This window comes from Dysidea avara, chromosome 1, assembly GCF_963678975.1.
Source record: "Dysidea avara chromosome 1, odDysAvar1.4, whole genome shotgun sequence".
In the NCBI taxonomy this organism is placed as follows: Eukaryota; Metazoa; Porifera; class Demospongiae; order Dictyoceratida; family Dysideidae; genus Dysidea; species Dysidea avara.
The window spans coordinates 57689547-57702872 of record NC_089272.1 but is presented as its reverse complement, the minus strand read 5'-3'; the positions used below and the strand labels follow the sequence as shown (position 1 = coordinate 57702872).

Here is a 13326-nt window from a genome sequence, read left to right as displayed (position 1 = left end):
TCTAGTTAGAATATTATTGTGTAAACAAGTAGTAACCATGGTAATAATAGATTACATCATACAAACACACAATTTAACTGTTAGTAATAATTTGTAGTCTCTTGTTGTCCCACTCCACAACATAAATGTTACCAGTAGAACTGATTGATATACCATTAATATAATTAAATTCTCCTTGTTGAGATCCCTTCTTTCCAAACACACTAATCAACTGATGGTTGGGGCTCCACACTCTAATACTTGTACCATCATTACAACCAGCTATGATGTGACCATCAGGGCTAACAGTAATGGCCCATGGACTGTTACATGTTATCCTACTAATAAAACTGCCAGTATGACTGAAGAGACTAATATGATTACCATCATGGTCACTAACTAACACTCTATTGTCAGTATCAATTGCTATTCTAACAGGACACTGAAATTGTCCAGGGTTGGACCCTTTACTACCAAATGTAAATGCAAATTTATCATTTTGTTGGAATACCTGGACTCTGTGATTACGACCATCTACAACATACAACATTTTATTGCTACTGAAGACTAGTCCTCTAGGACTATCAAACTGGCCATTGTTGTTCCCACTATTGTTACCAATCACTGATAATAGTTTGCCTTGTAGGGAATACTTCTTCACTTGATGACCACTACTACTACTACTACTACTACTACTCCATGGGGGATACTCACTAACAGCTATGATGCCGTCCTTACTGACTGCTACACATTTAGGATAGTCCGATCTGCTGTTACCACTTCCTTGTCCAATCACTGATAACAATGTCATCTTACAGTCTAACACTATCACACACTTGTTAGTATAATCACAAACAACTACTTCACCATGTACTCCCATAGCAACATCCCAGAGACTACCAAACTTGTTCCGTCCATAATCAGTCACCACACTACAATCTTGTTGTCTCATCTTGCTGTAGTCTCTCAGTACAACTGATATCCTACAGTAACATAACAGGATCACATGATCAACTGTACTAATAATACAGATCGCTGACATAGCAGGTGACGACATGCATAGTGTGGTGAAATGTATTTGTAAATTAACCCTTAAACCCGCATAATCCAGAAGACAAAATACGAACGAAAAATGCACAATATTTTAGCCATTTTACATATATGGTTTTAAACAGGTATATCTTGCAAAGCGTTTATCCAATCTCTTAGAAATAGAGATTTTCTAACTTGGGAAGGTCTACCCTTTGTAACAGTATACAAACTATTAACAAACAACAAGGAACTCATGCGCTACGAAGTGAAGAATCAGTTTGTTCCGTTTCACATCTGTATCGTTAGTGTTCTTGCTGGCCATGTGGTCAATCATGTGATCATTGTATATCAACAGAATCGCCATCACGTGACGACCAAGATGACACCAAGAAAATGTTTCTACAGTGAAGTACAGCTGAGTTATGGCATTTGGTGTATCGATATGCAAAGGAAGAAGATGAAGAGATAGTTCTTTTGTACTTTAAAGGCACAGAGTGAAATTCTGGGATGAAAGGATGCAACAAAGGATAGACTCATTTTAAGTGAAATTTAACGGTGAGTAACATGGTGTTTGTAGTTTTTAGACAGCTTTAATAGTTCTTGTTCTATATTAGTTTGTTTAAAAGGCATGCATATAATCCAGTTTTCTGGATTATGCCTTTACAGTGCTTGCGTTTTGTAAAACGGCTGCGGGTTTAAGGGTTAATATACTTTGATCTTTGGAAATACAGTTGTGTCTTTTAAATTCACCACTTGTAGAGACGAACTACAAAAGTGGGTTTTACAGTAAAACTACACGAATACTGAGTAACTGATTAATGGGCTTCGGCTAAAGTGAAACCCACAATCAAACTTGTACTTTGTTGCTTAGGTTTTAAATATATTTTAGAAAATAATTTAAGGCTGTGGAACCTAGCTCTTAATCAGGATACTTAAAAATGAGTAATCTGGACACTTTGTAATGTTCCAAAGTATCCCTTAGGGTGTATACTGATATGGTAAATCAGGACACTATTGGTCTGTCCTTAATACACAGGTTTCACTGTAATGGTGTACATATCCACAAAACACTCTAATAGAACACACATTATTCCTTACTTGTGAGGACTGTCTGGGATGTGTTGTCCATCAACTACAGTTGATATCACATGATCTTCAAGCGTCCTGGGAGTGAAGGCTACTGTGTAGTTTCCACCACTAACATCCTTGACTGGTTCCATTATTATGGCTTCTCCGGTTTGGGTGGTCACGGACACCTCTACTTTATGGCTTCTTTCATCAAGAATGTCACCATTAACATCTCTTAGTGTTATCGTTAGTGATGACTCTTTGTTCATTACTGTCATTGCTGTAGGGAAGGTCACTTCACACTTGCTGGGGTCCAGTGGAAATCCTCCCAAATTGGTCACCTCCTCACAGAGACGTTCCACTTCTCTGCCATACTCAACTTCCCTTTGCTCCTTCATTACTGGTTCCAGTCTTGATCTCCTCTTCATTATCATCAGGTGATCTTGTCGTCGCTCCAGTATCTTCCTCCTCCTAACTAGTTCAGTGGTAGTCACTTTGTTCTCTCTTGTCTTCTTCATCAGTTCCAGACAATTCTGTAGTTGTGTCCACAGTAACAGTAACCTCTCCAGTTGTAACTAAACAGGGACAATAACAACCAACAAGTCATTACCACTAATTTACATACTTGAGTAACAAATGAGAGTACATTGTAAAGATTTCCTATTAGTAGTTTTGTGATGACCTCAAGGTCAACTGTAAGTAAATTAGAATAACAATTACCAGTTTAGGGACTATAGCACATTGATAAAAAGTAGGGTTCCACCGATACAGAACAATATCTACTGATACAATACCTAGCAATAAATTTTCACTAATACAGATACCGATACTGATGTGTGGAGAAAATTTTACTGTGCAGTGACTGTTCTATTAGAGTATTTCAATCTTTTTCATGCAATCTTTTTAAGTAGCAGTTGCTCAATGTTTAGCAAAGCAACTCCTACACTTTTTATGGTAGAATAATGTTCAACACTATTTCCAGCCCAAGTTTTGCTAGCATAGCATTATTACGATGATAGTTATGATGATGACGATTGGCGTAAGTGGCTATTAATCAGTATTGGAATACCTAAATAACCGATACCAATGCTGATACTGATCAATACCAACATTCTCAATATCAGCTCTGATTCGATACCGATCTGATTATCGGTGGAACACTAATAGAAAGTACTGAAACAAGCTGGAGTAGAGCCCAATACTAAATCACAGTAAAACAATAAGAAACGTTATTCATTTTTGGTTTACCAGAGCCTGGGTTCTTTTAGTATTACTTTGACAGACTACAATTACATTTCTATTTTAAAACTTTGGTGTGCATACATACATAAGTTTACAGACTGGAAGTAGCCATTCGTTGCAACATTTTGGGTGACACAGCTTCTAATGATAACACCTCCCCTAAAATTCCATGTTATACCAACAACATTCATGCTGCACTCCCCTCACCCGGCCCGTGGATAAAAGCGCTGCAAGCAAGTTTCTTTCCCAGTGATGGATTACTGAGGGGGAAGCTCAATCACAACTTGAACATTACATCATACACCATATGATTGTACCATGATAGGTTGTGACCCTTGTCACCTGACAGGTCAATTGATGACTCACACTTACCCTTTTAAGATTAAATTTATTTTTAAGTTGTGGTCTGCAGTCCCTTTAAAAGGCTGCAGCCTTTATTCTGTTCAATATGTTGTACAGATTTAATAACAACTACTCTAAACAAGTAGCTGTATTATCTCAGGTCCCCACCAGAGGACAGTAAGGTGGTTAATTCCACCTGAGGTCCTAAAACAGCAATCATTCAATCAGTCTGTTAAAGCATAATGTATTTTGCTGACTGAGTGGACTCTTGGACTGAGCTGTAAACAGCTTCTTAACAATAATCTACCTCTTGTAAAGCTAGGCACACCATTATCAAACTACAACTGCTGGTACTGCCTTCCTACTCAAATCACAAAGGTTGCTCTTTCCATAAATTATTAGAATATTTATAAAAATACATGACAGTATAGTCAAACCATAGCTTTGTAGGGTGGTGTAGCTATTCCTACATAGCCATGAATGCACACGACTGCAGATGGTATAAACTTATATAAGTAGGTGGGCTGTGGCTATGACACTAAGAACATATACCAGCTCATTACTGAAGCTTAAACAGTAAAGAAAGGAATGAACCTATGCTACAGCAATAGCCTCTATTACTACTAGTACACATGAGTGCACAATAAATTAATACATGCATGACATTTGTGACTTATAAGGAAGAGCAGTACCAACAGTTGAAGCCCGATAATGGTGTGCTCAGCATTTACAAGAAAATAGACAATACATTAGAAAGCTGTTTTCAGCTCAATCCATGAGTCCAGTCCATGAAATAAACTAGGCCATGTCCTTCAGTGTCTGGTGAAAGTGCTTACTGTGAAACCTTAAAACCTCACAATTTAACTTGTGGTTGGCATAAGTCCACCACTAAACCACCAACACATAACTTAATGAAATACCAAAAACTACAAGTACACAAAAATTTGGAATTTTCAACTAGAGTAGGGACCATAGCACATCGATAAAAAGTACTGAAACAAGTTGGAGTGGTCCATGATATTAAATCACTGTAAAACAATAAGAAGTGTTATATCCCTACTGTGCTCAGTTGAAAATTCCTAATTTTTCGTGTACTTGTTTGCTAACTTTTTTTGTAAATAATTTTATTATGACTGGTGAACCCACGCATACTGCATCTGAAATGGAGACGCGTGCCCCAGCTATATCAATTATTGTCTGAAAAGTGAAGTATCCATTACACTTGGTTTTCAGCTATGTTCAACCTGTTACACAGCATTTCGAATCAAGAACTTTTCCGGAAGCACCTCTACAATCTACGCATACCAAAAGAAATGGTGCCACGCCCCAATTTTATTAATTATCATCTGAAAAGTGACGTATCCATTACACTTCGCTGTCAGCTATGTTCAACCCATTACACAGCAATACGAATCAACAACTGTTTGTAAAGCAGCTCTGCAATCAAAATAGCCACTATGAAAAATACGGAAGATTTCTGTTTCGAAGGGAAGCCATCACGTGCTCGCGCCAAATTTACACCTTTCCCTGTCAGCAAAGATGAATGGGACACAAAGGAGGACACTGGTATGTCCATGAAGAATGCATTGTATGTACTGCGGTATGCCAAAAGACACCTGTCGCGCCGAAGCGACATTGAACAGTGAAAAAAATCAAGCCCGTAGCCTTAGCTGTTATCGAGTTACGTTTGTCTGAAGGCATCAGTCAGTTACTTACTCAGTCAGTCAGTAGAAAATTCCATCAAATAAAGAATTTTTAAAATTCTGTAGCAACTTGTTAAAAGCATTTAGGCTCGATCTGAAAGCTTGTTTGGGCTTAGTTTTACCTCACCAATACTGCCTCATCGTCGTCAGGGAAAATTGAGGCTGTTTTTTTGGTGATATTATTTTGTGGGCCACGCCTACTCCTTTGTGGTCCCTACTACACAGTTACTATCGTACTGTATGATAATGTGTCTGGCCTCTCCCACATATGCTGTGTCAATACCTTATTATACCTATTAATGGTATTGATGTATCATAACAGCACTAAACTCTATCGAGGTTACCTGTTAAAACATAATGATGTCTTTCAGTGCCCGATGTAAGATATTGAGGTAAACTAGGGACAAACTCCAACTTATACCTTGTCTCAAACCCTTCAAACCATCATACACCTAGTGTCGTCCTTCATGGCATGTTCCGCTCTTGAATTGGTCATTGATACCGTATAGCCGGAGGAAACTTTGGCAAATTTTCCGTGATCGGAATTTGGTGAGGACAAAGTTTGGCGAATTTGTTGAGCTACTAAAGATTTGTATTGGACAAATGATTTGGTGAAATCTAGTTTGGCGAAACATCGTTCACTCACCAAATTCACTAAACTTTCCAGTAATACAGTATCCCATCCAAAAACAGCTTATAGCTGTAAAAAAAGTGCACGTCCAAGTAAAGCAGAGTTAACTGCGACAAAAAGTAATGATATCATAATGCGCCCATGTGCGAGGTGTGCAAGTTGTAAAATTAATATTAGCTAATCAGATAATACAATGTTATTGTTAAAGTGTTAATGAGAACTATGTGATGCTGCTATTTTTAAGTGTGTGAGCATCTTCATAAATGCCACACAAATTTAATTCTCAATAAAGCAATGTGTATAGATTCTCTGATAGCAATAAATAGTTTGAGTTTGGCCACCTTTCCTTTGTTCGTAGCATTGCTGTATACAGGAAAGACGGCCAAACTCAAACTATTTATTGCTATCAGAGAATCTATACACATTGCTTTATTGAGAATTAAATTTGTGTGGCATTTATGAAGATGCTCACACACTTAAAAATAGCAGCATCACATAGTTCTCATTAACACTTTAACAATAACATTGTATTATCTGATTAGCTAATATTAATTTTACAACTTGCACACCTCGCACATGGCCGCATTATGATATCATTACTTTTTGTTGCAGTTAACTCTGCTTTACTTGGATGCGCACTTTTTTTACAGCTATAAGCTGTTTGTGGATGGGATTTCAATACTTTTTGTTAGAATAAGCAATGTACTGTTGATAAACAGTAGGTGAGTTTCCATGGTTTTGACAGAAACCCCAGATTACAATGACAGAATATTAAAACATAACTGTAATTTTAGTGGCCAGGGCCGCCCACATGGGGGGGGGGGGGTAACTGGGGTATTTTTCCCCCTGCCCCAGCCCGAAAGGGGCCCCTTGAATACCTGTTTAAAGAAAGATCGATATACTCTAATAGAGCAGTCAGGATCTAGACTCTTCCTTGCCCCTGGGCCCCTCTTTAACTCTTTTCCCTGGGCTCTCTAATTTCTCTGGACGGCCCTGTTAGTGGCATGCAACTGCAGTCAACTACCACCCATTTTAACTAGTAAATCCTTAATAACACTTTGCCTTTCGTCTTGTACTGCATTAAAACGATCAAGATACTCTATTAGAGCAGTCACAAAACAGCTGTAACACAGCAATCAATATTTAGCATAGTTACGACTTCTGCTTAGCATCGGATTGTATAGTTTAAATTACTAGCTACTTACAGACTTTACAATATAAAAATATGGCACTTGTAGAAATGTGACTGTTCTATTAGAGTATCTCGATCTACTTCAAGCATTGACTGATTCAAGTGAAGAAGCTACGCCCCTGCCAAGAGATCTTGTGAAATGAAATGAGAATAGTAAAGAAAAGGCAAGTATGTAAAGAGACAATAGAAGGGCGCGTAATTATGTCCTGTTGTAAATAAACGCCTTTAAAACTTATATTACTACTAAAGCGCACAAGAATAGGCTTGTGAGGCTGTTATCTCCAAGGTTGTCTCATTACTTGTCTTTTCGTGTTGAAGGGATATAGTCACAATTGGTGAGTTTAACTATACATGTATTTGTGTTGTAAAACTTAATTGTAAAAAGGCGATTAGTACATATCATGATAAACATGTATTTGTCACAGTAGAGTCTCTCATGAAGTCACGATTATTACGAGACATTGGACCAGGGTAAAAAAATTTATTGCTATATTTAGAGGTTGTAGCGTTTGTATATCTTAGTATCTTAATAAATAATCCTCCATGATCACTAATCACTAATAGTACAGTGAAAACTGGTCATTATTCAGGCCGTAGGGACAAAAAATTTCTGACCTAGCTTTTTAAAGAGGTGGCTGCATTTTGCGGCCTTAAAAAAGGTAAGAAGCATGCTGTTCTAACTGGCTATAGAGATGGATTTAGTGTGTGACAGCGTATGAGACAGTGAGTGCTGGCAGCAAGGGGGCAGCCGATCTGTTAGAGCACCAAAGGCACTGCTTAAGACTTAGGCAGTTGGCTGTCAGCCCAAAGTGTAAAAGTTTCACTATTGGTCCTTATAAGCTCCTGATGAAGAAAGTGATGAAGTCATTATCCATAGGATATATTTTTCAGAGTATCCATTTCAGTTCTACAATACAGTAGCCAAGCATAAGATGAACATAGCACAGCATTCCGGTGGTTTAGTGGTGACCACAACACTGCCTGAGGTAAACTGTGGTGAGATTTGAGACTACCAGAAGCCCTGGAATGCCTTCAACACATAAAATACCAAATATCTAATGCCTGGTTTTCATCCACAGTGGACCTGTCTTGGTGGCCACTTGTACAGAAGGAAAACAGCTGCCACACAGTCTTTCGAGCGAACAGCTAGTTTCCACACCTCTTAATTATCAATTTGTAAAATCTTGAGCGAAATTGTGTGTGTGAGCAAGTGTGATGTTGTGCATTGGCAGTGCCGTGTATATGGTTGCTGCCTAGCATTGACACATCACGAGTATTGAAGTCACAATGTGTTACTGTATCATCCATCTAAATACAATCTCTGAATGTGTCATTTAGTGTAGAGAGCAATCTTCCACAAGAAGTGACCTGCAGGTTTCAGTGTATATTGTTAACCATTAATATTGTTCACCATTGTGATTGTGAACTGTATGTACAGTGAAACCTCACTTAGTGGCCACCTCTTTAATAAGACCACCTCATTATATTGGCCACCTCTAGTAGATCCCAAATATAGCTAAGCAGTACTTTATGACCTCATTAATAAGGCCACCTTGTTATTCAGGCCAAATTTTTTGGTTCCACAGCTGGCCATATTAATGAGGCTTCATTGTACTTATGTGAATTTTTATTTTTCGTAACTTTTCTTCAGGTTTACTGATGGGCACTATGAAGCATTGTTGACTGGTCCGTACATAATTTGGTGACTTGAATTGCTAAAACAGTACGTAGCATGTCTTGTATGTACATGTAATGCGTTGTAATGCATGTGTCCACACATCCACACATCTTAGAAATAAATATAATTGTATTCTCTATACTCAGTTCCATTGTGCCACTGGGTCATAAGTGGGTTGAGTATGGATCATCCAGGACATTTGAGTCACATTTTGTCCTGGCCAAGTGGATCTCATCCACTGACAGAATATACAGAATCACATCACGTGTATAAATTACGGTGGAACTTGTTTATTGCCACCTTCACTCAATAAACAGGTAACAGTGTATAAATTCTCAATTGGAATTGGCTTTTCAAGAGAGGTTGTCTTTCTATACTGGTGGCCATTAAGACAGGTTGTACTGATAGAGTATACATACTAGAGATGCAACAATATCCTCCACTTAGTGTCGTTTGATAGTGATGCAATGGAGACTATGTATTGTTGCATTTAAATACTATACTATTATATTGCAACTCTAGCACGTATTTATAACAGGAATGTTTGTTAACTGTTTAGACATACTGGAGCAACACCCACTCATCTGGATTCTACAAATGGAGTCATATCAACTTGTCATCATACTTACTTGTTACTCCCATTGTGTTTGGATGAATATACATGCCGTCATGTGAGACTTGCTACCATGGCGGGCCACTGGAAAACATTTTCATAGCAGTTATATTACAGTCATTATTGTCCAATTCTTACATTATTGTTGTGAAAAGTGTTTGGTATTCATGTGTCCTCTGTATGTTGTAATTACATGTGTAATTTTTGTGTGGGGGTGCTGTAAAATGCAATAATGCATGGTGACAATTGGCTAGCTACATGTGCTAATTACTCGCAGCTTGTGTCAACAACTGGTAACCACAGTTGTACTCTGTGTCATTCTTTAAGCCGCGCCCTTAGAGGACAAATTACGTCACGGTGGGGGCGACTAAATTCAAATTTAAAAACGAACGATGGTATGTAGCACCATAGATTATATCTGTGGACTATAATCTATGGCAGCACACTTCTTTGTGGCTATATGCACTGATTAACTACATAGAGCGCCAGTTCATCAATACCCAGTGACCGCAGTTGTGCTTTGCGTCATTCTTTAAATTCCGAGTAAAATTCTTAGAGAGCAAATTACGTGGGGGTGACTAAATTCAAATTTCAAACTAGCCATTCTCGAAAACAAATGTTTCAATTTGAACGAAACTTTTAGAACAGTTTAAAGATACATTGCCCTACATGCCAAGCGAGTATTGCGGAAAACAACAATCTGGGATTTGTATTTGGCCTCTAGGTTGACTGAGGACGCTGAAACTTCGTTTGATGCTGAAGTTAAGACTGTAGGGTAATCATGTATGGTGAAATCGATGATGTGAATCTTGAGGCAATTGAGTGAATACTGAAGCGATAGCAGGGCAATCAATGTTTGGAATGCACAAAGGAACGCAAGGCATACACATGCGGTTGCGTCTAACCGCATGCAATAAAAAAAAAGAAAAAAGAAACTTCCCCTTTGATGTCGGCAATCTCGATCACGAAACAATCGGCATGGATTTGCTTCACTGCTTGTGTGGTAGTTACTAGTGACACGATGAGTTCAACCCTAGAGTTTCAGAGGGATAGCGTAAGTGGCAGGTGAGTTACAGGAAGGCCGAATTTGACAACGTTCGTTCCTGTAAAATCCTCACGTAGTGGTCGCGTCATTTATTGTCTGCGGCGCGCGTTTCTGCTTTACTGGCCGCGCGACTCACTACCGTGAGTCTTGATAAGTATTCACTCAACATAGAGCAGTTTTCTCCAATTATGCACAATCACCATAAACTTCATTTTCTCACATGTGAAGTCATTGATTTTGCCTCAAAAACATGGCATCTAGCTAAGTGTTACTAATTAAATGATGGAAACAGATCAGGGGCGAATCTAGGATTTATAAAAGGGGGGGGGGGGGGGGGCTAACTGAAGGTACTAATTTCTTGGGTAAAGGTGTGTGAAGCACACGTTCCAGCATGCAAGGGGTCTGAGGGCATGCCCCCAGGAAATTTTTGAAAAATAGATGCTAAAATACTGCAATTTGGAGACACTTCCATATAAAATTCATAATATTTTCTGCCTGTAAATATTTTATATAATGCCTTTAGATTATAGGTATGGCTCTCTAAAGCATTTTTATTAATGAAAAAGTTTGGGTAGGTAAAGACAACCAAGCACATGATGTACTCTCTTACAATTGCACAAAAATAAGTGCATGTTAGAATAATATGGTTGAAAGCGGAAAATTTTGAAATTTGAATGATACGAGATTGAATCTGAGAGCATTTCAATGGAAATTGTGTACCTGAATTAAGTATAGCTGTACATATTAACTACACAAGTAGATGAATCAAGCCTTTTAAACAGACCAATGCACTTCATTGTATGTATAGGTGCAGGCGGATTTGGAAAAAAATTTCATAACAGAACCAACTATATGTTTCCATTGAATGTTCTATTAGAGTAGTTAGGTGACTGCTCTATTAGAGTATCTTGATCTGTACATCTCCAATGCTGATCCGGGTCCTTGTTACATAAACTTTAGCATAAATCCACTGATAATACCTTGGAAAAGGTGATTTTATGAGTATTTGTATTATTAGTGATCATATAATTATACTAAAACAAAATTTCATTATAATCCTTAGCACATTGATCAAGTAAAGCCTAAAGTGAAGGGTACTATTTTTTGATGGCGGTACTATTGCATACAATGTTTTTTTCTACAAAAGTTTTCCTGGATTATTACACATCTTCAGCCTGTATCATGTCACTAAGACAACAACAGATATACCATGGTGTAATGAATACAATACCTTTAGTGTGTTCTCCCTCTTGCCTGCTCCTTTCTTAATATCTGCTATAACTTGTTCTTCTCGTTCATCGATGACTTTTCTAAGAGCATTAAACACCTCCCTTGTTCTCTCCAAGTTGTGTTCCTCTCTGTTCCTTACACGTTGTCTCATCTCTCTCACTACGGACACTGCTCGCTTCGTCTCTTCCAGTATACGAATGACGTGATCAGCAGCATCTCCCAGTCTCCGGGTTTCCTCACCAGTCACAGTTGCAATGCTAGTACGCTGGTGTGTTGAATGACCATGAGAGACACAATCTCTACAAAACTCTGTTTCACATTGTCTGCAGAACACGTCAAGTTTTCTTCGCGGATGGTCAGTACAATATTCAGAAAGGTTCGTGGTGGCGGGATACTTCAACAAAGTGGCACACTCTTCACTGCAGTCAATAGCATCTTGAAGTTGGTCTGGATTATCAAAATGTTCCATCAACACTTGAAAATGAGACATCACCACAGAAGACGCGGGAGGAAGGAGACAAGAAGTCATTTTGACCACACCTATAAATAAGTAACTTTGAGGCGTTACCATGATCAAGTGCGCTTAAAATTTAAATTCACCGGCTGAGGAAAAGCCGAGGGAAAAGCTGTGAAGGTGTCGAGAAGAAACTTTCATAACGTCTGAAGGAAGGACATGGACTACACGACAGCAGAGAACATTAATTTTAGTGAGTGGTTTTAGTGAATATCTAGTCAAAGCATAGATAGTAGAGGGTCCTCTACTATCTATGGTCAAAGTCTGTGCACCTCGAGGTGCACCTGCGGGTGCCCAGACCCCCCCCCCCCGAACCCTATAGGTGTATTTTGCATGCCTGAATGTATGTAAGAGTACTTTGGTCATTCGGTCACTGTCTGTAATCCTCAGAGTAGTGTAGTTGGTGTATGTCAATCAATAGCTTTTGTTGTTGAGTTGATAACCAAGGGAGATATTAAATTGCTTGAATCTTTGCAAAATAGGGCAGCACGTTGGATTTGTGGCAGTCGCTGGAATCCACGGACCAATTCATGGACTGTATCTTCAAGTGATTGCTGCTCTCAGCTTAATCTCCCTACCCTTGAATCAAGACGTCAGTACCTTTCTATTTCATTCCTCCATAATATTTATCACCAACGTACATCCATCAAGTTTAATTGTCACTGTAAATTTAATTCAATTTCATTTACTAGAAGTCATCACTTGTCAATAAACCCACCACAGTCAACCATCAACTCTCATCGTTATTCGTTCTTTGTTAACACTGTCTTTCTGTGGAATTCTGTACCATTAATCATCCTCAATGATCCAAATCCAAAATCCTTCCGGCATTCATTATACCATTATGTGTGTGTTAATTGATGTTTTTGTATTGTTGTGCAGTTTTGTAATTATTTGTTTGTTGTATATTTTTGTAGTTGTAGTGTTCTTTTTTGTGGCTGACACCTTGTACAGGCTTTGCCTTTTGTGTATGCCTTCCATTGTGGTAAATTTGATAATAATAATAATAATAATAACTGTTGTAGTTTGCATTTCAATGGAGGTATAGTAACTAAAC

At 38.3% G+C, this 13326-nt stretch overlaps 1 protein-coding gene and 1 long non-coding RNA gene across 2 annotated transcripts in view; one reads left to right on the top strand and one right to left on the bottom strand.

The window, feature by feature from the left end:
* On the bottom strand, positions 1-12319 carry LOC136237688 (tripartite motif-containing protein 2-like). The gene is made up of 3 exons (XM_066027904.1): positions 11757-12319; positions 2110-2654; positions 1-962 (listed from the first exon to the last, which is right to left on the bottom strand). The coding sequence occupies exons 1-3, from the start codon at positions 12282-12284 to the stop codon at positions 74-76; spliced, it is 1962 nt and encodes a 653-aa protein (XP_065883976.1). The 5' UTR covers positions 12285-12319; the 3' UTR covers positions 1-73.
* Positions 1-13326, top strand: part of LOC136237745 (uncharacterized) — a 43222-nt gene that overhangs the window by 29033 nt on the left and 863 nt on the right. The gene's annotated exons all lie outside the window — the stretch shown is intronic.

Bases quoted from the DNA above. Each gene is read 5' to 3' on its own strand.
- LOC136237688 (XM_066027904.1), bottom strand. From the start codon at position 12,284: ATGACTTCTTGTCTCCTTCCTCCCGCGTCTTCTGTGGTGATGTCTCAT. The intron at 2,655-11,756 runs GTATTGTATTCA...GTCCCTGTTTAG, and splicing joins AGAGGGAGAACACACTAAAG to TTACAACTGGAGAGGTTACT. The intron at 963-2,109 runs GTAAGGAATAAT...ATGTTACTGTAG, and splicing joins ATCCCAGACAGTCCTCACAA to GATATCAGTTGTACTGAGAG.